Consider the following 26,020-nt stretch of genomic DNA (forward strand, 5'->3'; position numbering starts at 1 on the left):
GCCAGGGCAGGAGGCCGCGTGGTGCCTGTCGCCCCCGTTCAGTAAAGACCCTTCCCCTGTAGTGAGTGGCTCCGTGCCTCCAGGACTCAGCGAGCTGTGACCGCCAGCCACAGACGCCAGGGAGTACTGGTTCCCCCTCGTCGGGCACGCCTAGGGGCGGCCACAGCAGGGGTGGGGACGGCAGCCCCGCCTGGGAGGGGCCCGCGGGGCTGTGAATGCGCGTCCAGAGAACCAGCAGCACTGGTCCACTTGGGGGGCTCAGGCCCCAACCCGGGACGCGTCCCACAGCCCACAGCTGGCAGCTGCTCCAAAATTTGAGGGGGCACGGTCCGAAGTTGTTATTTTCTCACAAGTAGAAGTCTTCAGACTTTTAATCCAAATCTTCAGTTTTCTTCATGTGATATTTGTGAGCAGAATTTTAATATGATCCATTGCCTACTTAAGATTAAGGATTATATATTAATTTTTAATAGCGGAAATGAGAAAACAGAGGGAATTCTACCACAAATTAGGCCTGGAAGTGCCTGGAGACATCAAGGGCGAAACCTGTTCTGCAAAACAGCACCTAGATTCCCATCGAAATGGTGAGTGAGCTGGGTTTTATTTACTAGACCTTTTGCTAAGAGCCCCTTGTGTCCCTCCCACTCCCCCCTGCCACACAGATTCTTGACAGAGGTGTGGGCAGGTGTCAGCAGCACTTGGTGCTGACGGTAGCAGGTGGTGCTGAGAAATGGGGTCTCCGACCAAGGGGTTACGTGGTGGGCCAGTGAGAGGAAGCCTGAGGGGGTGCCTGGAGGTGCCTGGAGGTGGGGTGTGGAAGGAGCACGGGCATGCGGACGGTGGGCCTCCCAGGGCTCTTCTCCAGGCTTTGTCTGTTTTCTCGCAGAATGGCCAAACCCCACTTTGGCTATGACGTAAAATTAATGGTGCTTTAGAATCTGTACATATCATAATGACTTATTTGAATCTTTGACGCTGTGGACCCCACCGATTCCGAAGCCCCTTTAGTCCGCCGTGTGCATTTCTAACAATGTGAGCAGGAGGGACAGGCTTGGCTGTCGGCCTGGGGAAGCGGGGGCTGCAGACTGTGCGAGCTCGGGGCCCCCGGGAGGCGAGGCCAAGAGGCAGCTAGGGAGCCAGGAATCTCGCCTTTCCCTAGGTGGGGCCTTAACATTTAAAGCCGAGCCAGAACAGTGAGAGTTCGGGGATGGCCCGCTGCCTGGCGTAGTTGAGGCGCGAGGCATCGATGGTGCTGGGCTGGCGGGGCGCCTCTGCCCGGACACATGCCACTGGCCCCGAGGGCACAGCGCGTAAAGCACCGTGGAGAGCAGCGCTCCCCCAGCTCTCAAGTGTGCAAACTCTTAATACAGTGGGTGTTTATAGCGTTCAAGTGTACGGTAGAGTTAAAAAACAATGGTTTAACACTTTGGATTCATGACCCAGTATTTTCTGTCTTTGCTAAAAGGAGAAACCAAAGCGGATGACAGTTCGAACAAAGAAGCGGCAGAAGAGAAGCAGGAGGAGGACGGCGACTACCACAGGAGCGACGAGCAGGTGGGCGCTGCCTCGGCCCCCAACCTTCCCATGGGGCGCTTTCTCGTTTAACAAAGAAGGAGGCCGAGAGCAACAAACAGTACAGACGTTAAAACGTCAGCAACTTTCTTAGGTTTTCCTTCCAATTCCTTCCTTTACTTACCTTTTTTTCCTTTTTTTTGGCCGTGCTGCGTGGCTTGCGGGATCTTAGTTCCCCGACCAGACCAGGGATCGAACCCGGGCCTTCGGCAGGGAGAGCACCAAATCCTAACCACTGGACTACCAGGGAATTCCCATTCCCTTCTTTTTTTAATTGCCAAAGTAATGCATACTCACTGTAGAACATTTTAGGTATAAAAAGTTTAAAGTTCAGCCTCCACCCCCCGTGGGTATCTTCAGCTCCCCCCAACCCCAACTCCGGGTTGTCCTGTGGAGAATGTGGGGCAGACATCTTCCATGCAAAATAAGGTGAGAATGTAACCTTGAGGGCGCTATTCATATGTCACTTACTACATTATCAGATTAAAAAAGGAAAACTAAATCATCACAGTGATGCTATAAAAGAGTTTGATAAAATCCCATATCCATGTCTATGGATCTTTTTATTAGAGTACCTTGACTCGACAGCTACGGCAGTCGTCACACTTTATGATGGAACAGAGTTGTCTCATGAGTGTCAGAACAAGAAAATGTCCCTTCTCAGCTGTCACTCAGCATGAGTTGAGGGATCCAGCCCAAATAGTTAGGGGACGGGAGAACGTGAGCCGGGCGCGCCATGGCTCTCAGATTACACATCTTGTGACGTGGCACCTCAGACAGCACAGGGAAACTGCTCGTTCGGGTGATGGGACCAGTGTGTCATAGTCAGACGCTGTGGGCGGCCTTGTTCACATAACTAATAAAAACGCTGAGGCCGCCTAACGAGAGATGTGTGAGGCTGAAACAAAGACACGTTCTTCTTGTGGAAGAACATAAGAGAAAACTGAATAGTTGGGTGTTTCTGGATGGAAGGTTGACGTTAATATGTGAGTTCTCCCCAAATTAATCTCAGTGGTTGTGATTTTAACCATTTATTATAAATAGGAATTTAACCAGCTGCTTCTGAGCCTCATCTGGGAGAGGAAAAGCTCGGGAATAGCCATGAAAACTTAGGGGTATTGGCTGTATCAGGGTATATATGTAGCATAGCTACCCACACACATATTTACACAGACGGACACCTCGGGAGACACTGCGGTTTGGTGCCAGACCACTATAATAAAACAAGTTGTGAATTTTGGGGGTTTCCCAGTACATATAAAAGTTATGTTTCCACTATGCAGTAGTATATTTAGTGTGCAGTTTCGTCATGTCTAAAAAACAATGTACATTGCTTAATTAAAAGATATTTTATTGCTAAAAATTGGTAATCATCATCTGACAACGCAGGGCTGCCACAAACCTTCAGTTCATAAAAAACACAGTATCTGCGAAGCACAATAAAGCAAGGTCTGCTTATATCCACCTATCTATATATATATACATATTCTAATCAGTACATATATATTTAATAAGTAAAACGTGTGTATGTGTACACTTATATTTATTAAAGACATAATTAAATAGTGTGGTTTGGGTATAAGAATGGAATAACAGAACCTTAATTTTCCAGTTTATATGCTTCTGTGTTGTTAAAACATTTCCACGAGCATCACAGGAGTAGAAGCGTCTGTGTGGAATGCTGGGTGTGCTAGATGCATTTCACGTGAATGGAGAGAAGAATAAACATTGGGGTGAAGGGCACCCCTCTGGGGCCCACGTGTCCCCTCTCCTGGGCTCTGATGAGTTACCTCTTGTTGGACTTGGAGGCCCTGCCGGGATCTGGGGTCGGGGCTGCCGGCCTGGCCCCTCCAGGCACAGGGTGGGCCCTCTCGCTTAACCCCTGCTCCGTCAGTTTTCAATCTCCAGTGTTTGTGTTTATCGTTACTAATATTTCCCTTTTCTTTTTTACCCCAAACATGCCGAAGATTTGTCTATTTGATCGGTTGCTTTCAAGAGCCAGCAGCCTGCCCAGGGTGTGGGCCCCGCTGCATCCCTGTGGGGCGAGTCAGTGCCAGGCTGAGCGCCGCGCAACTGGTCTGTCACTGCTTTGAGCCGCGTGCTCTCACCAGATGGCTTCCAGTAACCGGGACGTTCGTTTCCTCAGACATTCCCCTTCCTCAGGAGCGCACTGTTTCCCCCGTTTGGAACTTGGCAGGATCCCTGTCCCTGGGAGGTCAGGGTTTTGGGAGCCCGTCTCTGCTACCATCCTGTGTCTGGTGTCCCACCTTCTCCTCCCACTCGGGGATTCCGCTCTCCGCGCTGCCTTCTGGGACCCTGAGCCCCCAGGCTTCAACTTCAGACCCCTTCACAGCTGTTCTTCTCTTTTTCAAATAAGTTGTTTTGTTGTTACTTTAGTTCCAGGCCGCTCCTCCCGAGAGCCTGCCCCCTCCATCCTCTAGGGCAGCTGCAGGCCCTCCAGGCAGGGCCAGCTTCTTCCTCCTCAGCCTGTGCCGGGGGTGGGCTGCTGTTGATTACACAGGCAGTTTCGAAGGTGGGGTTGACCCCCCCACTTGCTGCCATCCCCCCGCCTCCTCTCCGGCATCGGGACCCTGGCGGCTTATCTGCTCCTGGCTGTCCCGGGCCTGTTCCTTGCAGGACACTCTGTCCTTCCGGTGGCTTCGTCCACGGCGGGGCTCAAAGGGGCTGTGCTTGGGAGTCTGTTCAGCCGCCTGTTCCGCAGTGTCCCTGCCGCCCGCACCGTGGCTCCCTTGGGAATCAGGTGTCCTGCCGCCAGGAGGGGGGCGCCCGGTCGGTTGGCGCCTGGCCTGCCCTCCCCCAGGACGCGCCACACGCTGCCCGCGAGGACCACCGCCCCGTGGGGCTGAGGCGCCCTGGGGTCGGGGTGCTCGGAGCCACGGGGCGGGGACGCGCCAGGGGCTCCAGGCATGGGGAGCGGGAGGAGGGGAGAGGGTGGGCCGGGCCCGGAGCAGGGTGGTCAGACAAGGCCACGGAGCAGGGCTTGCCAGGCAGGGAAGGGCCTGGAGCGTGGGCAGTGCGCGGCACACGACGTCAAGCGCTCAGCCCAGGAAGGGTTAGAAAGCAGCCGTGGGACTTGCTGGGCTCTCCAGAGACTGTTTACCGAGCGGGTGTTCCAGCCGGTTGGTATGATGTAGCCACAGACCACAGAGCCCAGAGAACAGATGTCTTTGTGCAGCTCCCTTTTCTCAGGTAAAATTATACTTCTGAGTTTTTTTGAGGTGCATCATGTAGCCGCTTCCTGTAGGTGCCGTGTGACACAGAACAGCAGTAGGACCTGCAGTGTGTCCTGTGTTGCGTGCATAGCACACGCCACGGGATGAGGATTTCACTGTTTTCTGTCTGATGTTCTGATTATTCCAACCCTCACAGACTCCTGGGTGCTGGCCCCAGTCTCCCCGGGCAGTCCTCCATGCGCTGCCCGTCCCAGACTCCCTGGGTTCTGCGGGTCTGTTTCCTGTCCATCTCCAGCTCCCGGGGAGGGGGATGTGGCTCTCTCGGTTCCTTTACATGCAGATCGCTTGTTATGTTCGTGGACCTGTGTGTTGGGTCTTTTGACATTTTCTCAGTCATTTTGCGGGAATTGGCCTACACCTTTTTCATATGCATTTGTTTAGTTTTGGTATCAAGGTAGTAAGTCTCAGAGCTGGGGATAGGCTCTCTTTTCCCATTTTTATTCTCTAGGAAAGTTTGTATGAGATTAAGAGCATCAGTTTTGTTGAATGTTTTGGTTAAACTTCCTATATAAAGCCATCAGATCTTGGTTAATTCTTTTGGAGAGGGGTAGGAAGATTTTTAACTATCAATACAAATTAAATTTCCTTAATGATTTCAATCCTACTCAAATCTTCTGTTTCTTTTTTAGTTCATTTGATCAGTTATATTTTTTCTAGGAAACTTTCTGCTTGGATTTAGGTTTTCAACGCTTGGGGCATGAAACGGTTCCTAGAATTCTTTGCTTGTCTTTAGGCCTTGCCACCTGTGCACCTATTTCTCCGTCTCTCTTCCTGGCATCACAGCATGCCTCCCGCTTTCTTGGTCATTGTTGCCAGAGGCTGAACCACGTTCTTTTCTGCCAATTGCTCCTTCCTTCTGTTCTTTCTACATTCCCTCTTGTTCTTTCTCTAATTTCTTGAGTTGAATTTTCATATAGTTTCCATTATACTGTTTGGTTGTAAATATTTTGAAATGATCATTGTGATTTCTTTTTGACCCACTAGTTATTTTTTAAAGTATGCATTGAAAATATTGAACATCAAATCTTACTAAAAAGCTACAGTAATCAAGACGTTTGTTTTAGGTGTTAAGGTAGACTTTTAAGTCAGTGGAACCAATTCTGGAGTCTAGAAATAAGCCCTTAGATTTAGGGTCATTTGGTTTTCAGCACAAGTGCCACGGCCCTTCACTGGGGAAAGGATAGTGTCTTCTTCAAGTGGTTCTGGGACAGTTGGACGGACATCCACGTGCAGAAAGGTTCATTTGTGCCTTGCCTCACACCACATACGAAAGTTAACTCAAAATATAAGAGCTAGGGCTTCCCTGGTGGCACAGTGGTTAGGAATCTGCCTGCCAATGCAGGGCACACGGGTTCGAGCCCTAGTCTGGGAGGATCCCACATGCCACAGAGCAGCTGGGCCCGTGCGCCACGACTACTGAGCCTGCAGTCTAGAGCCTGCGAGCCACAGCTGCTGAGGCCCTGTGCCACGGCTGCTGAAGCCCGCGTGGCTGGAGCCCATGCTCTGCAACAGGGGAAGCTGCCACAATGAGAAGCCCGCGCACTGCAACGAGGACCCAATGCAGCCAAAGATGAAATAAATAAAATAAAATAAATAAGTTGATTAAAAAATATATATAAGAGTTAAAACTTGAAAACTTTTATAGGAAAACATGAGAGAAACTGTTTAGGGCCTTGGGTTAGGCCTGTAGTTCTCAGATCCAAAACCAAGAACACAACTCAGGAAATAAAATTGGTAAATTGACTTCATCAAATTAAGAACTGCTGCTCTTGGGAATTGCCTGGCAGTCCAGTGGTTAGGACTCCACACTTCCACAGCAGGGGGTGTGGGTTTGATCCCTGATCGGGGAGCTAACATCCTGCGTGCCGCATGGTGGGGCCAGAAAATAAAACAAATGAAACATAAAAGCAAGCAGCACTTTGAGAAAAGAAAAAAAAGAACTGCTACTCTTTGGGACCTCCCTGCCGGTCGGATGGTTCGGACTCTACTCTCTCACCGCCGAGGGCCCATGTTCAGTCCCTGGTCAGGGGACTAATGACAAAAAAAAAAAAAAAAAAAAGAATTGCTGCTCTTCAAAGGACTCTATTAAGAAAATTTTAAAAGGCCACAGACTAGGAGAAAATATTGTCAAATCACATTTCTGCAAAGGACTTGTATCTATAATATATAACTCTTATAACTCAATAAGAAGATAAACAATCCAATTAAGAAATTGGCAAAAGATTTCAGTAGATATTTCACCAAAGAAGAATTACAAATGGTTAATAGTCATGTGAAATGATGTTCAGCAACATTAGTCATCAGGGAAATTCCAATTAAAACCATAATGAAGGGCTTCCCTGGTGGCACAGTGGTTGAGAGTCCGCCTGCCGATGCAGGGGACACAGGTTCGTGCCCTGGTCCAGGAAGATCCCACATGCCACAGAGCGGCTGGGCCTGTGAGCCATGGCTGCTGAGCCTGCGTGTCCAGAGCCTGTGCTCCACAATGGGAGAGGCCACAACGGTGAGAGGCCCGCGTACTGCAAAAAAAAAAAAAGAAAAAAAAGAAGAAACATAATGAAGTAGCATTTTGCACTCACCAGGATGGCTTCAATCAAAAAGACAGCCACTGACAGGCGTTGACGGGGATGTGGACAAATGGGAACCGGTCAGTGGTGCAAGGTGCTGCCATGCATCTGAGTCTCACACTGCTTTCCTGTGTGAGAGAAGTCAGACGGGAAGACTGTGTCTTGTATGATCCCATCTATAGCCCATCTAGGAGAGGCCGGTCCACAGACACAGGCCAAGGGGTGGCCACGTGGGGTGGGGCGGGCTTGACCACCAAGGCTCCGAGAGTCTTCATGAGCTAATGGGACCGACCTCAGGCTGGATGGTGGTGACGGCTGCCCACCTCTCTAAATTTACTAAAAATTACTGAATGGTATACTTAAAACATGTACGTGTACATTATACCGCAATGAAGCGTTTAAAAAGTTACAAACATGCCTTATCTTTGTGCGTTTAAATAGGTAATACATTCATACAGTCCAGAGGTTAACATTGTGTGAAAGGTTTAAATGTGTCACTGTTCTGCGTTCCCCCCCGTAGGTCACACTCCGTGGTCACTCCTGCGTTCACACAAACTGAGCCTCCTCGTCGGGTGACACGCCCGTAGTTGGGGAGCCTGTGCCCTCTTTACCTGGTCAGCACCTCTGATGGGCACGAGGCCTCTCCGGCTGGGGTACAGGAGTGCAGCCGGCAGCCCTGCCCATGCCCATGCGGCTACCGGTGCTGGGTTTAGGGTTCTGTGTGCAGTTGGTTCCTGCCGGGGTCTTGGGCCTATTGCTTTGGCCCTGGACACAGACGCCCATCTGGTCCGTGTGCCTGAGGCTGGCAGAATTCAGCATCCCTGACAGAGACTCTGAATCCCCACTGCGTTGGGGACTTCTAGTTCTCATCATTCTGTCTAAGGAGTTTGTTACTAGGTGCATTCAACTTTAGAAATGTTTCCCATCCTTAGGGAGTTTTTTCTTATTAAGAAATTTGTTTTATGTAATAATACAGCTCTGTCTGTTTTCTTTTTGGCTGATATTTGCCTGGTATTTCAGTTTTTTTAACATCTTTCTTAAATGTGACACTTTTTACAGCAGAGAGCTGGGGGTTTTTTAAAAATCAAATCAAAATTTATTCAACTGGCAAGTTATTTTACATTTACCACGATTGCTAGTAAAATTGGGTTTATTTCTGCTTTAGTTTGTGCTTTCCATTTATATTTTTTATACACCCTCGCTTGAGTCCCTTATAGAATTAATAAATTTTATTTAATCTCTTTTTTGCCTCTGATTAGCAGGTTATATGTCCTATTTTTATTATTTTAGTGCTAATGAAATTCTAAAATGAATGCATTTTTTAAAAGTCCAAAATTAAAATGAGTCTCTTCCTGTCCCTCCTAAACAACACCAGAGCTTGCCTGCTCTCTGGGCACCTCCTAAACCCCAGCCAGTCCATCCACTTCAGGCTTTTTCTTCCTGAGCTACATCTTCTCCTACTTACGTTCTGTTTTCGTTTGCAGATGACTTTATTCATTTCCACTCTGAATGATAATTTAGCTCTTCCTTCCTGTCGACTCAGTGTCTGGGCTCAGTGGCCTGAGCGCCAACCCTGCCTGTGGGCCCACCTCTGTGGCTGCCCTGGGCCTTGGCCCCCTGTGTTCTGAGGGGTCGCCATGTCTGTCTGGGTGCAGGTTTCCTCTTACTTCCTTTGTTTTGGGTTCTTTTGCTTCCTGAATTTGAGGACTTACGTCTTTGATCGTTTGGGGGGATCCTTAGTCAGTATTTCTCAAATTTTGCCTTTCCCTTATTTTCTCTTCTTTCCTCTAGAACTCTTGTGATGTGTTTGTTAGACTCTGATCTGTCTGCACGTCTCTTACCTTTCTTTTGTTTTCTTATTTTAATTGATATCTTTGTCTCTATACTTATTTTGGATAATTTACTCAAATTGATCTTTCAGAAAATTGATCTGCCTTCAGCTGAGACTAATCTGTGATTTGACCATCCATTGAATTTTTAATTTAAGTGAATAGGTTTTTTATTTTTAGAAGTTACATTTGGTTATCTTTTATACCTGCCTGTTCTTTATTCTTAGTGTGTTATGTTTTTAATTCCTTCTTTCATACCTCTAGTAATTTTAGACATACATACTTCCGTTAATTCCTTTGTTAATTCTTTTGTCTGAATTTTTGGGGTCTGCTTGTGCCATTTTTTGTGGCTGTTGCTAGAGAATTACTTGCCGGTGAGTGAGGTGAGGTGAGGTGTCTATAAGGTGGGACTTTCTCAACTGTGGCCAGGGCTGTCCCTCCTCAGCAGATTCCCTTCTGCATCTGCCAGGCACCACCTGATCCTAGAATCACTTTTACTTAGTTTGTTGTCTTGAAGTTCCTTGTCACACATCGAGTACTCTAATCCCACTGAACTCTTGATCTTCCAGAATAGAACTGTGAGCTTCAGACTTTGTGCCTTTGCTCAGAGTACTCTGTTCTCTAGTGAGTTTGCTGTCTTCTTCAAGGCTGAGCATAATGTTCCTCCTTTGTAGACCTTCCTCGATGAAGGGTCCGTGGTGCCTGCTGTGTGCGTGGCATGTCTTTCCTTGTCATTCTGCAGAGCACTTAGCACAGCCTCTGGGGAGACGTGTGTGTGTCCCACCGGCCAGAAGCTTTTAGAACAGGATTCCAGTCTTTGTCGGTTTAACTCTGAGGCCAGCACATACTGCCACAATAAATAAATAATTCTCGGGTTTACTTTAAAGTACTGTGCTAATAAGACAGAATTAATAGTGTTAGATTTTTATTTCACAAAATGGCAAATAGTAGGGCTTCCATGGTGGCGCAGTGATTGAGAGTCTGCCTGCCGATGCAGGGGACACGGGTTCGTGCCCCGGTCCGGGAAGATCCCGCATGCCACGGAGCGGCTGGGCCCATGGGCCACGGCCTGCACGTCCGGAGCCTGTGCTCCGCAACGGGAGAGGCCACGGCAGCGGGAGGCCCGCGTACCGCAAAAAAAAAAAAAAAACTGTTTACTATTTGACTTTTTTTTTGTGGTACGCGGGCCTCTCGCTGCCATGGCCTCTCCCGTTGCGGAGCACAGGCTCCGGACGCGCAGGACCAGCGGCCATGGCCCATGGGCCCAGCTGCTCCGCGGCATGCGGGATCTTCCCGGACCGGGGCACGAACCCGTGTCCCCTGTATCGGCAGGCGGACTCTCAATCACTGCGCCACCATGGAAGCCCTAGTAAACAGATTTTAAGACAGTGTAAAATGATTAAAGTAAAATTCTTTTTCTACGGTGTTTAGGTCAAAACAGATTTATGATTTCAAAAAAGTCAGCACTCTTAGATTTAATGGAATCAGTAGATATCTAAGAAAGCCTCCAGTGAGTAGCCCAGTAGGGTCCCCCTTGATGAGCCTGCCCAGCTGTGTCCTTTCTCTTGAAGGTGAGCATCTGTCTGGAATGCAACAGCAGCAAACTGCGGGGCTTGAAACGGAAATGGATCCGCTGCTCAGCCCAGGCCACAGTCCTGCACCTAAAGAAGTTCATTGCCAAAAAACTCAACCTCTCGTCTTTCAACGAGGTAAATAGAAACTATAACGAGTCACTTCTTATTTGTAAAAGTGATACTTCTGAAGTTCTTTGGGTTTGTTTGCTTTTACAGTCCTGTTTGGACATTTTCAATCAGAAAAAAAAATCTGAATTTGTTTTGCCTACCCCCAGAGGGTGATAGTAAATAGCGGTGAAGACAGTGGAGGCCCAGAGCCCACAGACACGGGAAGCCACTGTTAAGAGAAAATGCCAAGGGGGCTGCAACAAGATATGTTAAATATTTTCTTTTTTTTAAAAATTAATTAAGTTATTTGTTTATTTTTGGTTGTGTTGAGTCTTTGTTGCAGCGCGCAGGCTTCTCACCGCGGTGGCTCCTCTTGTTGCGGAGCATGGGCTCTAGGCACACGGGCTTCAGTAGTTGTGGCTCACGGGCTCTAGAGCGCAGGCTCAGTAGTTGTGGCGCACGGGCTTAGTTGCTCTGCAGCATGTGGGATCTTCTCGGACCAGGGCTCGAACCCGTGTTCCCTGCATTGGCAGGCGGATTCTTAACCACTGCGCCACTAGGGAAGCCCAAGATATGTTAAATATTTTCACCACAAAGAGAATTTCTGTTCTTCAGTTTCACAAATGCATGGATGGGTGGATGGGGATGGATAGGACGGGTGGGTAGATAGAGAAGATACTTCCCAGTTCCGATAAGTGCTGAGAATAAAGTAAAACGTGTGCCCTAGTGGTGCAGAGTAGGGTGGTGCACAGAGGGGTGAGAGCACATCAGCTTAGGGGTCATTGGGGAACCCTCCCGAGGGCGTTCACTTCTGCTTAGACATAAACTGTCAGCAGGAGCTGGCTGTGTACCAGCAAGTGTCAAGAGGAGGCACTGGGGGGCCTTAAGCCGGGGGCTTGTGATGAGAGCAGCCCTGAGGCTGTGAGGCAGGTCGGCTGCTGGGGTTCTGAGACGGAAGCAGGAGTGGTCAGTTGAGGGGAGTCTGTGGCAGAAGTCCCAGGAGAGACAGGCCCCAGGATAGTGTGGTAAGGATGGAGAAACGAGACCGACTTCTGAGGTGGACTATAGAGAACAGTGGGTAGGACGTGGCCCCGCAAAGACGTGTGTCCACAGCCAACCCTGCAACCTGTAAGCGTGGTCTTTGCCAGAAAAAGGGTGTTTTCAGATATACTGAAGTTAAGGATCTTGAGATGAGATAATCCTGGATTATCTGGGCTGCCCCTAAATTCAGTGACACGTGCCCTCACAAAAGTGAGGCAGAGGGAAATTCGAGACACACACAGAGGAGAAGATGGTATGAGGACAGAGACAAGAGGTTGGGGTGATGTGGCCACAAGCCAATGGATGCCTGGAGCCCCTGGAAGCTGGAAGAGGAAGGAAGGATCTTCCACTGGAGCCTCCAGACTGAGCACAGCCCGACCGGCACCTTGATTTTGAACTTCTGGCCTCCACATCTGTGAGAAAATAAGTACTTGTTGTTTTAAGCCACCAGGTTTGTGGTACATTGTCATACCTGCCATGGGAAACCAAAACAGATTTCAATACCAGGAAGTGGAGTGCTGCTGTAACAAATACCTAAAAATGTGGTGGTGCCTTTGGAATTGGGTAAGAGTTACAGGTTGGAAGAATTTTGAGAAACATGATTTTTAAAAACCCGAATTGCCTTGAAGAGACTGTCGATATGAATGTGGCCATTAAAGGTGACTCTGGGGACGGCCCAGAGGGAAGCGAGGAGCGTGGTGGAGAAAGCTCCCATCACCTTTGAAGGCGCGTGTTGCACAAACAGAGTGTTGGTGGAAATAGGAGTATTAAAGATGCTACTGGCGAGAGCTCAGAAGGGAAAAAAGGAGCATGGTATTGGAAATGGGGAGAAAAGTGATTCTAGCTACACAGTGGCAGAAAACTGGCTGAGTTGTGTTCTGCGGTGTGTAGAAAACAGAACTTGGAAGTGATGAACATGGGTATTTAGCTGAGGACATTTTCAAGCAAAGTGCTGAAGACATGGTCTGGTTTCTTCTTGCTGCCTGTAATAAAATGTCAGAGGAGAGAGATGAATTCAGGAAGGAACTGCTAAGCAAAAAGGAACCAGCACTTCATGATTTGGAAAAGTCACAGCCTATCCAGATTGCAAAAAGATGGTAATATTAGGAGTTTGACTGTTAGAAAAACATGCTCTGGAGAGAAGGCCAAGTGTGTAGCTGTTCAGCCTTTTGCTAAAGGGATTAGTTGTTTGACTCACGGTGGCTCAGCCATCTCATGGGAGGGATAGAGAGGAGTTATCCAGGAAAGATCTGCAGAGCCTGGACTTCTGACACACATGGGAGACTCACAAGGTTTCTAAGAATGTGCTATGAGCAGAAACACCACCAACTCGTACTGAAGGGGACAGAGACAGGAAGAAGTGAGAGAAGGCTATCAGACTTCCAAAATTCTGCACGCGGGAAATAGGCTGATAGAGCTGCTCAGCTGCCAAGGTGAGCTATCCCTAAAGAAAAAGGAAGAATGACTCCAAGGCAGAGCCTGGGGCCCAGAGGGTGAAGCCAATCTGGGCCCAGAGAGCAGAACCTTGACCCACAGTGACGTGTTCTCAGGTCTTGAAACCTCATGGAATTTTCCCTGCTGGATTTCAAACTGTATTGAGACCAGTGATCCCTTATGCCTTCTAATGTGTCTCCCTTTTGGACTAGGAATATCTATCCTGCTCCAGCCTTGTATTTGGAAAGCAGATAATGTGTTTTCTAGTTTCGCAGATCCACAGCTGGAAAGGAATTTGTCCCAGGAGGCATCGTACCCAGAGTCTCACCCATACCTGATTTCCTGTGATTTAGAAGATAAGATCTGGGACTTTGAGCTGATGTTGTGTAGATGAGATTTGGGGATTTGGAGTTGATGCTGGAGTAGATTGGGTCTCTTGGAGATGTTGGGGTTAGGTGAATGTGTTTTGCATGTGGGATGGATGTGGATTTTGTTGGGTCAGAAGGCAGACTGTAGTATGTTAAGTGGTGTAGGTTAAGTGGTGACCCAGCCAAAAGATATGTCTACTTCTAACCCCCAGAACATGTGAATATGACTTTATTTGAAAAAAAGATTTTTGCAGACACGTAAAGAATCTTGGGATGAAGAGACCATTGTGTATTATCCAGGTGGGCCCTACATTCAATAACAAGTGTCCTTATAAGAGAAGGGCAGACACAAGTTGCCTCAATAGATTTAAAAAGATAGATATTATACAAAGTATCTTCTCAGACCACAATGGCATGTAGTTAGAAATCAATAACCAAAGGAAAACCGGAAAATTCACAGAATTGTGGAAATGAAACAACACAGTTTTAAACAACCAACGGATCAAAGAAGAAATCAAAGATTAGAAAATACTTAGAGAAGAATGAAAACAAAAACACAACATACCCAAACTAATGGGATACAGTGAAAGCAGTGCTAAGGGGGAGATTTATAGCTATAAACACTTACCTTAAAGACAAGGAAGATCTCAAATCAACAACCTAAATTTACAACTTAAGGAACTAGAAAAAGAAGAGTAAGCTAAACCCAAAGCTAGCAGAAGGAAGAGAATAATAAAGATTAGAACAGAAGTAAACAAAATAGGGAATAGAAAAACAATAGAGAAAATCAATGGTTCTTCAAAAAGGTCAGCAATGTTGACAGACTTCTAGCTAGATGAACTAAGAAAGAAGACTCAAATTATGTAATCTGAAATGGAAGTAGGGACATCACTACTGATTCTTCAGAAATAGATTATAAGAGAGCACTATGAACAATTGTATGCCAACAAATTGGTTAACCAAATGAAATGGACAAATACCTAGAAACACAAAGCCTATCAAGACTAAATCACAAAGACACGGAAAATCTGAATAGACCTATAACTTATAAGAAGATTGAATCACTAATCAAAACTCTCCCAACAAAGAAAAGCCCTGGATCTGATGGCTTCACTGAATTCTACAAAACAGTTAAAGAATTAATACCCATCCTTCTCAAACTTTTCCAAAAGGTCGAAGAGGAGGGAGCACTTCCCAACTCATTTCATGAGGCCAGCATAACCCTGATAACAAAGCCAAATAAAGACACCACAAGAAAACTAGGGCTTCCCTGGTGGCGCAGTGGCTGAGAGTCCGCCTGCCGATGCAGGGGATACGGGTTCGTGCCCCGGTCCGGGAAGATCCCACGGAGTGGCTGGGCCCGTGAGCCATGGCTGCTGAGCCTGCGCGTCTGGAGCCTGTGCTCTGCAACGGGAGAGGCCACAACAGTGAGAGGCCCGCGTACCGCAAAAAAAAAAAAAAAAAAAAAAAAAGACTACAGGCCAATATCCCATATGTACATTGATGCAAATATCCTCAACAAAATGCTAACAAACAGAATTCAGTATGTTAAAAGGTTTTACACACCATGCCCAAGTGGGATTTATTTCTGGAATGCAAGGATGGTTCAGCATATGAAAATTGATTAATATAATATGCCACATCAACAGAGTGAAGGAAAAACCACACGATCATCTCAATTGATGCAGAAAAAGCATTTGACAAAATTCAATACCCTTTCATGATAAACACACTGAACAAATTAGAAAGAGTAGCCATATATGAAAGTAAAATAAAATCCATACATGAGAAAAACGTTATGAATATCATACTCAGTGGTGAAAAAGTAAAAGGTTTTTCTCTGAGATAAGGAACAAGCCAAGGAGCTCCACTTTTACCCTTTCTAGTCAACATAATACTGGGAATCCTAGCCAGAAAAATTAGACAAGAAAAAGAAATAAAACACATCCAAATTGGAAAAGAAGAATTTAAAACATTATCTCTGTTTGCAGATGATATGATTTTATATGTAGAAAACCCTAAAAATTCCACACACACAGACATGAAAAAAAACCTGTCAGAACTAATAAATTAATTCAGCAAGGTAGCAGAATACAAAGTCAATGGAAAAATCAGATGCATTAGCTCAGTACCAAAAAAACAAACAACCCAATTCAAAAATGGGCAGAAGACCTAAATAGACATTTCTCCAAAGATATACAGATTGCCAACAAACACATGAAAGAATGCTCAACATCACTAATCATTAGAGAAATGCAAATCAAAACTACAATGAGGTGTCACTTCACATCAGTCAGAATGGCCATCGTCAAAAAATCTACAAACAGTAAATGCTGGAGAGAGGGTGTGGAGAAAAGGGAACCCTCTTGCACTGTTGGTGGGAATGTAAATTGATGCAGCCACTACAGAGAACAGTATGGAGGTTCCTTAAAAAACTAAAAATAGAAGTACCATATGACCCAGCAATCCCACTACTAGGCATATACCCTGAGAAAACCGTAATTCAAAAAGAGACATGTACCACAATGTTCATTGCAGCCCTATTCACAATAGCCCGGAGATGGAAACAACCTAAGTGTCCATCATCGGATGAATGGATAAAGAAGATGTGGCACATATATACAATGGAATATTACTCAGCCAGTAATATTGAGTTATTTGTAGTGAGGTGGATGGACCTAGAGTCTGTCATACAGAGTGAAGTAAGTCAGAAAGAGAAAAACAAATACCGTATGCTAACACATATAGATGGAATCTTAAAAAAAAATGGTTCTGATGAACCTAGGGGCGGGACAGGAATAAAGACACAGACGTAGAGAATGGACTTGAGGACACGGGGAGGGGGATGGGTAAGCTGGCACAAAGTGAGAGAGTGGCATGGACATATATACACTACCAAGTGTAGAATAGCTAGCTAGTGGGAAACAGTGGCATAGCACAGGGAGATAGATCAGCACTAAAAAAAAAAGAGCTATCAAACCATGAAAAGACTTGGAGGAACCTTCAGTGTGTTTGACTGAGTGAAAGAAGCCAGTCTAGAAGGTTACCCACTGTGTGCTCCAGTTCTATGACATTCTGGAAAAGGTAAACCTGTGGAGACAGTGAAAGGGTCACTGGTTGCTGGGGGTTGACGGGGAGGGATGTACGGGCAGAGCCGAGGACTTTTAGGGCAGGGAAGCTACTCTGTGTGATGCTGTCGTGGAGGACACACGTCGTCATACATTTGTCCAGACCCCCAGAAAGCACAACACGGAGCGTGAACCCTCATGTAAACTACAGGCTTTGGGTGGTGTTGGGGGTCATTGGTTGTAATGAACGTTTTCATCGGGGATGTTGATGGTGGAGGAGGCTGTGAGGTGGGGGCAGGAGATACATGAGAACTCCACCTTCTGTGAAATTTTGCGCAAACCTAAAACCGCTCTAAAAAGTCTTTTAAAACTAAAAAGGAAAAAGTTGTCTGTGGAGCCTGTTACCTTTTTCCACTGAGGTGAAAGGGAAAAACCTGGCCAAGAGTAGACTGATGTTGGAGGACAGCGTGCTCTTTAGTGAAGGCAGTCTGGGCACCAAAGCGCCGTGACGGGGGCGCTGCCTTGTTGTGTGCGGACGGAGGCCCCCTGGTGCTCTGGGCCCTCTGCGGGGGGATGAGCCTTCCAGGCGCTGCTTCCCACCTGTGCTGCCCCAGACGGAGGGCAGGTGGCCCTTCGGCGACTGGCGTGACTGCTGCGGCACCGGAGGCCATGTGTCCTGAGCGCCGAGCCCTTGGCCCTGCTGACCGAGGTCTTGTTCTCCCACCAGCTGGACATTTTATGCAACGAGGAGATCCTTGGCAAAGACCACACGCTCAAATTCGTCGTTGTCACAAGGTGGAGATTCAAGGTGAGACTTTGACATGATACGTTGTATGTGATTTTCAGAATCTGCTCGGAACAGCAGCTGCTTTTGTGGGCACATTTGTTTCCTGGAGCTTAGGAATAACGACCAGACCAGGCACGGGGTTGTCAGGGATGCAGCCGTTCTGAAGTCATCGGCCTCAGAGCTGTGTGGTCGGAGGAGGCATGGTCTCCAGGCCCTGACTCGCCCCACCCCTCCTGGTTGAGGTGATCGATGTCCTGGGAGGGAGTGGCCGCTGCAATCAGAGGACACGTCCCCTCGAGCTGCAGCGCCTCTCTGGAACAGGAGGCAGATGAGTGGGACCCCATCTTCAGGGGCTGCCTGAGAGCAGGGGAGAGACAGCCCGGCTGACACCCCCAGCTGGAGCCGAGGTCTGAGGGCGAGTGGGGCACAGAGAGAAAGGGCAGGAGCAGGTGTGGGAACCGGGCGTGGGGCTCACCCTCGGCAGCTGACGAGTGTGGGACCGTCGCCAGCCTGTCCCCTTGGGGTCACCGGTGCCGTCCCCTCACCCCCTTGTCTTGCAGAAAGCACCTCTCCTGCTGCACTACAGACCCAAGATGGACCTGCTGTGAGCCGCGGCACAGCAGAGACTCAGCCATCCGGGTGCCCCACGAGTATGCAGCCAGGCGGGGCCGCCAACGCGTAGGATGCTGCCCTGGGCACCGTTTGGACTGGATCCTGAACAGAGAATATTTATCACTTTTGTATGAGAATCACACTCGCCGAGGCACTGCGGCACAGGGTTATGGACGTGATGCACCTCGCAGCCGGGGCCACCTCTGCTCCAGCGGGAGGGTGTGGCAACGGCGTTCATCCCGACCCCGTGACCTTTGCTTGCTTTCCAGGTCTTGAAAATCTCGGTCACTTCCGTTCAGTTTATGAATTAGGTTTCACGATAAGCCCCCAAAATACTTGTACGTTTACTGAATCCTTCCTAAGTTATTGACAAAATGTCTTTTCACGGTGAATGACGATATTTATGTTGCCTTTAGCTTCCTGAAGACTTAGAAGATATATAAAAATTTAATTTAAAAGCATACCAAAAGAGGCTTCCATGAGTATCGTGAGTTAACCATGGTATTTCATTTTCCACGTTAGGGAACGTGAAGCCGAGGGCCGCCCTGACTCCCGGGGGCCCATAGCCCGGCTGGGGGGCTGCACCCTGACCCCTATGCGGCTGCCCCACCCGGTCAGCAGGGCAGACCGGAAGACGACAGTTCGCAGAACGATTCTTGTTCTCAAAAATTGCATCTCTTAAATAGGGCACAAGTTGTTCAGTGCCGTCGTTTAACTTCCCGCTTATCCTTTCCCATTTTTGTTTTGCTGAAGGGATTGATGGTGGTGGCGGGGGGCCTTTCCCGAGATGGCGCTCCCGTTAGCGGCGGGGCTGGTGCCCAGGCGGCGTGTCTCCACCAAAGCCCCAGGTGTGCAGACCCCGGGTCCCACCACGCCCGCCTTCAGAGGTAGGCACGTCACTGCTCTCGTGGAGCAGCTGGCACACTGGCCGCTGTTGGCGGGGACGCTAGAGCCACAGAGGGCGGGCGGGCGGGCCCCAGTGCGGCTGAAGCGGCTTTTCCAATGACTTAATGACCTACAGCGCGGGCAGACGCAGCACACCCTCTGTTAGCCCTTTCTCCTCCCAAATGTTAATATTTTTGTGGAATTGGAGAATAAACTCTTTGCCAGCACATCCATTTTTGTTCCTTTAAGATAGTAGCTTGGAATGTGTAAAGACAGGAGCAAGGAGACTGGCCTTCTCCGGGTGGTAAGCTGGTCCCCGCTCCATGGCCGTCCCTGTCCACATCCGGTGGCTTCTGCCTGACCTTTGGGCTCCTCCCCCCTCTGTCACCTCCTGCATCACCGGGGCCCTGGGGTCCTGGGGCCGCCTCATTTGGTAGGTGGTCCTGACGGTGGCTTGAGAGCTGGGTTTTCCATGAAGAACTTCACCTTGGTGACTAGAATTTTTCTTGAACTTGCTTTGGAAGTGGTGGTTGGGCTCATCAACATTCAAGTTTGTTTGTTTGTTTTTCTGCTTCCTGTTTCATACTTATAAGTGTCAGAAGCAGCTCCTTAGTGATGGGAAAAACAAATTAACTCAGTCCAAGTGGTTTTAATATAAGGCCTTTCAAAAACATAAAACCAAGTTTTTCTTAGGAATTGGTCAAAATTCATCTCTTTATTTAAGCCTGTTATTCCCGGGACTGTTTGAATTATTCAGTTACCTGAGCTTGCTATTCATCCAGATCATTTTTTAGGGTTACTATTCAAGGGTTCAGTGAGTAGATGTGTATGACTAAGTATTACCTGTCTACCTCAAATACACATTTCTGCTGAAGCATTCTGTAAAACCGTGTGTTCTCAATGCAGTTGAAGTGTAACATTAGAATTTAGGTATTTTCCTGTGTGATGAAAGTAAGGAAGGATTAAACAGTATGAGCGTCCAAATTCAAATAAAATTAATTCACAGGTCAGATTAAAATGAACCTGGCTGTATAATCTCATAGTATATATTTGTAACTTTGCAGCTATCTTTGCAATCACTTGAATTTGCTATGGTGCTAAGTTGACGTACTTAATACACAGAGAGGTGGAGATGAGTCAGAGCTGGCGTCACCATCCCCAGTGGGCCCTGGCCACCTGCTGATACCGCGTTTGTATCCGTGTTACCCTGATGAAACCTCAGCAGCGGAAGTACCCATTTTTCTAAGATGTCCTCGTGCAGACCGTCTTCACCGCAGGCGATCCCTGTTCCCGCCACCTCTGGTCTGACCGCAGCCTTACGGGGGCAGAGCTGGGGCCTCGCGTCATAGGGAAACTCTCGTGTCCGTTTAACATCAACGGCAGAATTTTATCTTTTCCAGCATGAAAGCCAGGGTCAGTTAGTGATTGGATCCTATTAAGGTTTTTTTTTTGTTTTTTTAACAGATGGAGTTACTGTGAAGTAGTTTTCACAACTATTTATGCTGGTAAAACAAACGCTGTCAGTTACCGAATGGCACCCTCAGCAGCAGCGTGGGCTCGTCAGCAGCACAGGGTCTCACTAGGTACAGGTGTCATGAAAATAGAAGATTCAGATAGAATATATAATATTGAATTTAAGATTTGGGGGGTTAAAAAGAAGAAAACTTAACTTTATAAAATTATTTATTCTATTTTAAGCCTTCTATCATATTTTCCCATCCAATTGTTTGGTTTCAGTGGTCCAGCTTTATTTACAGGCATATAAGATAAAATTGTGAGGTGTTTTGCAAGCTTCTTCTTTTTACTTTGAGTAGCTTTTGATTTGTGTGTTTTGTGTCACGTGGATGAGGAGCAGTTTATGCTTCTGTGCAATAGGCTCCAGCGTGCGTTCACTAGACTTAGGTTGAATTGTCCGCAGCATCTATTCTGCTGAATTGAGGCAGTGTAGGCGGACTCTCAGAACGTGTACGTTCAGCTCTTTGGTTTTCCTTTTCCGTCATTGTTCTCATGAAAACACTGTTGCTGGGAATGTGCGTGGGCCTGTGCAAGGGGCCTCGGCCATCGGTAAGAGTGAGTGACCGGCCAGCGGCCGCAAGTTGACATGTGGCCTAGACTGGCCTCGTGCCTCAGACCCCACGTGCTGGTGGCCCAGGACGCACCCCTGTGTCGACCACAGATGTGACGGTGCTACTTTCCCAGGCTCCTGAGCCCGCCAGGGCGTGCGGCCTTGATGCCTCCTCATGGCATTTGAGGTCTTTAGAAATTCATTTGTTTTTTCTTCAAAGCCCACAGGAAGGATTTTACAGTGATTTTGAAGTGTGTCATTGGATTGAATATTATGGGAACAAGCCAGCTGATTTCTACTTTGTATGTGAATATTTGATGTGCTCTCAAAACATTGAAAACACATTTAGTGCAGATAAATTACAAAAAGTTCAGTTTCTCTGTTTCCTCAGGAAATCATTTACACTCCAGCACATCACATGTGACCTTAGCGTGATAAACCAATGTGTTTCTCTGCCTTGGTATTTAAACAAACTAAATAGGTTGGGATAAGTCGGTTAGAAAACGATTCAAGCGACACCGCAATCATCACTGAGATTCTGTCCCTTCCTGGGGACTGCTGGGCCCCTCACCAGCTCACATGGTCTCCGCGTCCATGGCTGCATCTGAAGGGGGCCTGAAGTTTACGTGTCCCCTAGAACGTGTGTAGCATTAGCGTAAATGTCTATTTCAACAGCTTCATTGGGTGCAAGAAAACCATTTTTCCCGTATGATGCAGCGTTCAGGGGCGAGAGCCCTTGCCGACCCTGGCATCCCGCATGGAGATTGGGGGCTCTGGGGGATTGTGGAGGTGACGCTGCAGACACATGTTTTTGACTGTTTAGTTTGGAAGTTTACATTTTTTATGCTTTGTGTTGGTGTGTAATTTTTTGTACTCTTGGTGGCTAGTTTTTATCTAAAATCTTTTTTGGAATATTGCTTAACTGTTTTGATTTTATGATAGTGAAGCTTGTATTCAGTGTTTTGCCAATTGATATTATATGCTTGTAATAAAAGCAAAAGGAAAACCTACCTAGTTCTCTGAGGCTGGACATTTGTTACCTAAGATGTTTGTAAGAGCGTGAGATAGGTGCCCTGGTAGGGTGGTACAGTGTAATGAAGAGTGCCGTGGGTATTGGTGAGGGCGCATACACGCCACACTAGGCCCTCCCCTCCCACCCCCAGCCTGGACCCTCACAGGTTAATGACTCTGCCCCACATGGCATTTGTGACTGTGACCCTGGATGCAGAACTTCATTAAGCTGGTCCCGTGTTGGCACGAGAGGTTTGATGGGAACTCTGGGAGCCCACACTCATCTGTTTGCTTGGAGAGAGAACTGTCTTTGGTTTGCAGCTGTGTGTGCCAGGGAACCTGTGTTAAAGAAAACCTGTGATTCCCCTGAGCGGTGGACTGCCGGTTGGAGTTGCACCCTCTCTTGGCGTGTTGGGACCCGTGTGCATACACATTTCTCGTGAGGGTGCCCTCTGCCTCCCTTCTGTTCTGTCCAGGCCTTGATGGGGGGCGGTGAGTGATGCCCTCCTACACGGGAGGTTCTAAGACTCATCTCTTCCAGGAACACCCTCACACACACACCAGAATAATTTTAATCTCGGCACTGGGGCCCTGTCAAGTTGACACATGCGATCAGCTATCGCAGACAATTTACTATATCCAAAACTTTTAATTTTTAAAGGTTAAGTAATTTACAGCAATCTTGAAAATCTGAGGAAACTAGAATTGAAAAAAAGGGAGAACATGTTGACCAAAATCATGCTCTTGTGGGTTTCAGATCATTAAACTTTAAAGATAAATTTAGTCTTAAGAAACTAATTTTACCTATTTTACTTATTTTTGGTAAGTCGTTTACTCCACCTAACGAATGTCAAGATGCCGAAGCCACGTGTAAATGTCCATGTTCACCGAGGCGCTGGGTGAACTGCAGAGATGGCAGGAAGCAGGCTTCATCAGGTCCCATTCGCTGGGCTCCACATGGGCAACGAGCTGGGGCCCCAGATGCCAGGAAAAGGCGACTCCAGGAAAGAGTGAGAAGGAGATTAGCCAGGCCCAAGTCTCTCCTGCCCCCCAGCCGCTGAGCCTGGGAGGACGGGCTGTGAAGGACAGTTGGCTGCGCCCGCCTGTAGCTCTCACAGGAGATTTGCTTCCTCAGCGAGACTCCATTTGCATGAAACATGCAAGTCCCGCTTTAACCGGCAGCGCTGTTACAGATGTGATCCTGCATCCCCTGCACATGCAAGTCCCGCTTTAACCGGCAGCGCTGTTACAGATGTGATCCTGCATCCCCTGCCGTGAGACAGAGGCTTTGGAGGCCACAGGAAAGGAGCACACAGCGCACACAGCCAGGGGCCTCTGCCATACCTGCTGCCTGGCTGAGGATAAATGTCTCCCTTTGACTTTTGGTTCTTACGGATAAAACCCCCAGTGGGGCCAGCAGTCCTCGTTGGGGCAGCTGTGGCCAGGCCCGGTGGATGGGGCCCTCCTGCTAGGTCGGTAACCTCGCAGTGCCCACTCCCAGTTGCGCTGGAGTGCAGCCGTGCTCCTGTAAGTTACAGGCTCCTGCAGGGTGCACAGGCAACCCCTCCATCCAGGTGGCAGGCAACACCCCATGCATTTGGCGTGTTTTGGTTTTACGTGGCAGGTGGCCATGAGATGCTTCCCCAGTGCCTGAGGCCTGTCAGTCTCAACCACCAGCAGGCTGACGTGTCCATCGGACTCTTGTTGCAGCCTGATTGTCTCTGGATTTTATTTGAATGTGAAAATATAAATCATTTGACAATGAATCCTGTGGGGGTTTTTGTTTTTAATGTGTATTGGGTACTATAATAACAAAGTTGCTTCTTCGGGAACATTTTTAGTCAAAAATCTTTTGAGGCATGAACAGATCGGGCCTTTATAACAAACAGACCAAGTATGAAAATGCACCAACTAAGTACGTATTCTTGTTGGTGGGAAATGGCTTTTTCCACTAACATCTCAGGAAGCACAAAGCAGGCATTAATTCCAGCTCGGTCCTGGGAGGCATTTCTGGTGATTCTACTGTTTACAGGCTGTTGTCTGTAGGACCCCAGGGCTTGGGTGGGGAGGTCCTGGGACCCCAGGGCTCTGGAGGGAGGGTGTGGTCCCAGGACCCCAGGGCTCTGGAGGGAGGGTGTGGTCCCGGGACCCCAGGGCTCTGGAGAGATATGGGGAATGGTCCCAGGACAGCCAGGGCTCCTGAGGGTCAGGGGTCCCCGGGATCCTCACTTCTCTTCCTGGCCCTGCGTGGTGCTTTGGCTGTGCAGGTGTTACAGGTGTTACTCCCCCTGCCCCTCAGCTGTCTCTGACCCCACACCCAGGGCGGTGGGAGGGGCCCGGAGCCCCATCTCCCACGAACGCAGCCAACACGGATCGAAATACTGCCTGATGGAGCTGCGGCTGGTTTGGTCCACCTGCTCCCTCAACGCCCGGGTTGGCCCCTGTGAGGGTTCCTTTTGGGGGCTTGCTTAGTGACGCTCCCAAGGGTGAAATGGGGCCCCCGGGGACCTGCCAGAATCGCAGGGTGTGTGTTCTGTTTGTCGTCCAGCGTGGAAAGCGCTTCCTTGCACTGTGTCAGTGTTGCCTTTTCACTCATGACGCTCGTGCGCTCAGACCCCCTTCAGGACCTTGCAAAGGGGCTTCCGGGTTTTCCTCCCACAGGTCTCACGTATTCCTAGTTTGGCTTATTTCTTGTATTTCCTCAGGGAGGCGGGGCACCTGCTTATGTGGAATGGAGAAGACACTGGTGTTTGTACCGAATCTACTGGTTCCGAGAGTGGCGGGTGGTGTCCTGGACGCCCACCCAGGCAGCAGTGTCACAGCAAACACATGGACCCCTTTGCTTCTCTGCGGGCTGCATCTGCGCGGCTGCATCTCGAAGAATATTGGCAGTGAAGGAAGCTTGCTGTGCATTCCGACTTGAGTGGGAAGACCCTTAACGTCTCCATTTAAGCACAGTTGTGGAGTTTTGATAAATACCATTGACTAAGTCGAGAAATTTCCTTCTGTTAAAGCTCACTAGACATTTTAGTCTAGAAAGTGTAATTTCCATTTTTTGAATTACAAATTTTAAGTAAAAAAAAATTTTAAGTAACCTTTCTGTTTTGTTTTTGGATTTTTAACACATACACAGATTCGTGCAACCACCACTACAGTCAGGACACAGAACGGCTCCATCATCCCAAAGACCTCCTGAGCGCCGGTCCTTTCCTGCCACCACCCCCCTGGCAGCCACTGCTCTCTGGCATTGTAATCCTGCCTTTACCAAGGCCAAGGCGGTTCCAGCTCCCGCTCAGGTCCCCACAAAAGCTCCCGAGTAGAGACCTTTATCTGCCCATGTGAGGACAGAAGGACTAGTGTGACCCCTGGGCTGCTGTCTGCATGGGGCTGGTGTCCTGTGCTATTTGTACAAATAAACCTGAGGCAGGATCTGTCAAAAAAAAAATGTCGTGTAAGTAGACTTGTACACGTCACCTTTGAGACTGGATTCCTTGACTCAGCATACTGCCTTTGAGATCCATCTGAGTGGCCCAGTAGTTCATACTTCCTGGCACGTGGATGGACCACAGTTTGCCAGTCCACCTGGTGAAAGGCTTTTGCATTTTCAATTTTTGATGATTGTGAACCTCATGTACAGGTTTGCATGTGGACATAAGGTTTGTTTCTCTACAAAGTAGGATTTCTGGGTCGTATGGTGAGTGAATGTTTAAGAAACTGCTGAACAGGATTTCCCTGGTGGTCCAGTGGTTAAAATCCGCCTTCCAATGCAGCGGGCACGGGTTCTATCCCTGGTTGGAGAACTAAGATCCCACATGCCATGTGTTGTGGCCAAAAAAAAGAAAAAG

At 48.1% G+C, this 26,020-nt stretch overlaps 1 protein-coding gene across 5 annotated transcripts in view; it reads left to right on the forward strand.

Annotated features, from left to right (window-relative positions):
* Positions 1-22,174, forward strand: part of PCGF3 (polycomb group ring finger 3) — a 53,791-nt gene extending 31,617 nt beyond the window's left edge. For all 5 annotated transcript variants that reach the window (XM_082611513.1, XM_082611514.1, XM_082611515.1 and 2 more), the window contains exons 7-11: positions 474-584; positions 1,466-1,554; positions 10,794-10,931; positions 17,543-17,623; positions 18,163-22,174. In XM_082611513.1, the coding sequence (XP_082467639.1) occupies positions 474-584; positions 1,466-1,554; positions 10,794-10,931; positions 17,543-17,623; positions 18,163-18,210 (467 nt within the window). In that variant the 3' untranslated portion in view covers positions 18,211-22,174. The remainder of the gene's footprint in view (positions 1-473; positions 585-1,465; positions 1,555-10,793; positions 10,932-17,542; positions 17,624-18,162) is intronic.
* The last annotated feature ends 3,846 nt before the right edge of the window (positions 22,175-26,020 follow it).

Source organism: Mesoplodon mirus, assembly GCF_964341445.2.
Source record: "Mesoplodon mirus genome assembly, chromosome: 2".
In the NCBI taxonomy this organism is placed as follows: Eukaryota; Metazoa; Chordata; class Mammalia; order Artiodactyla; family Ziphiidae; genus Mesoplodon; species Mesoplodon mirus.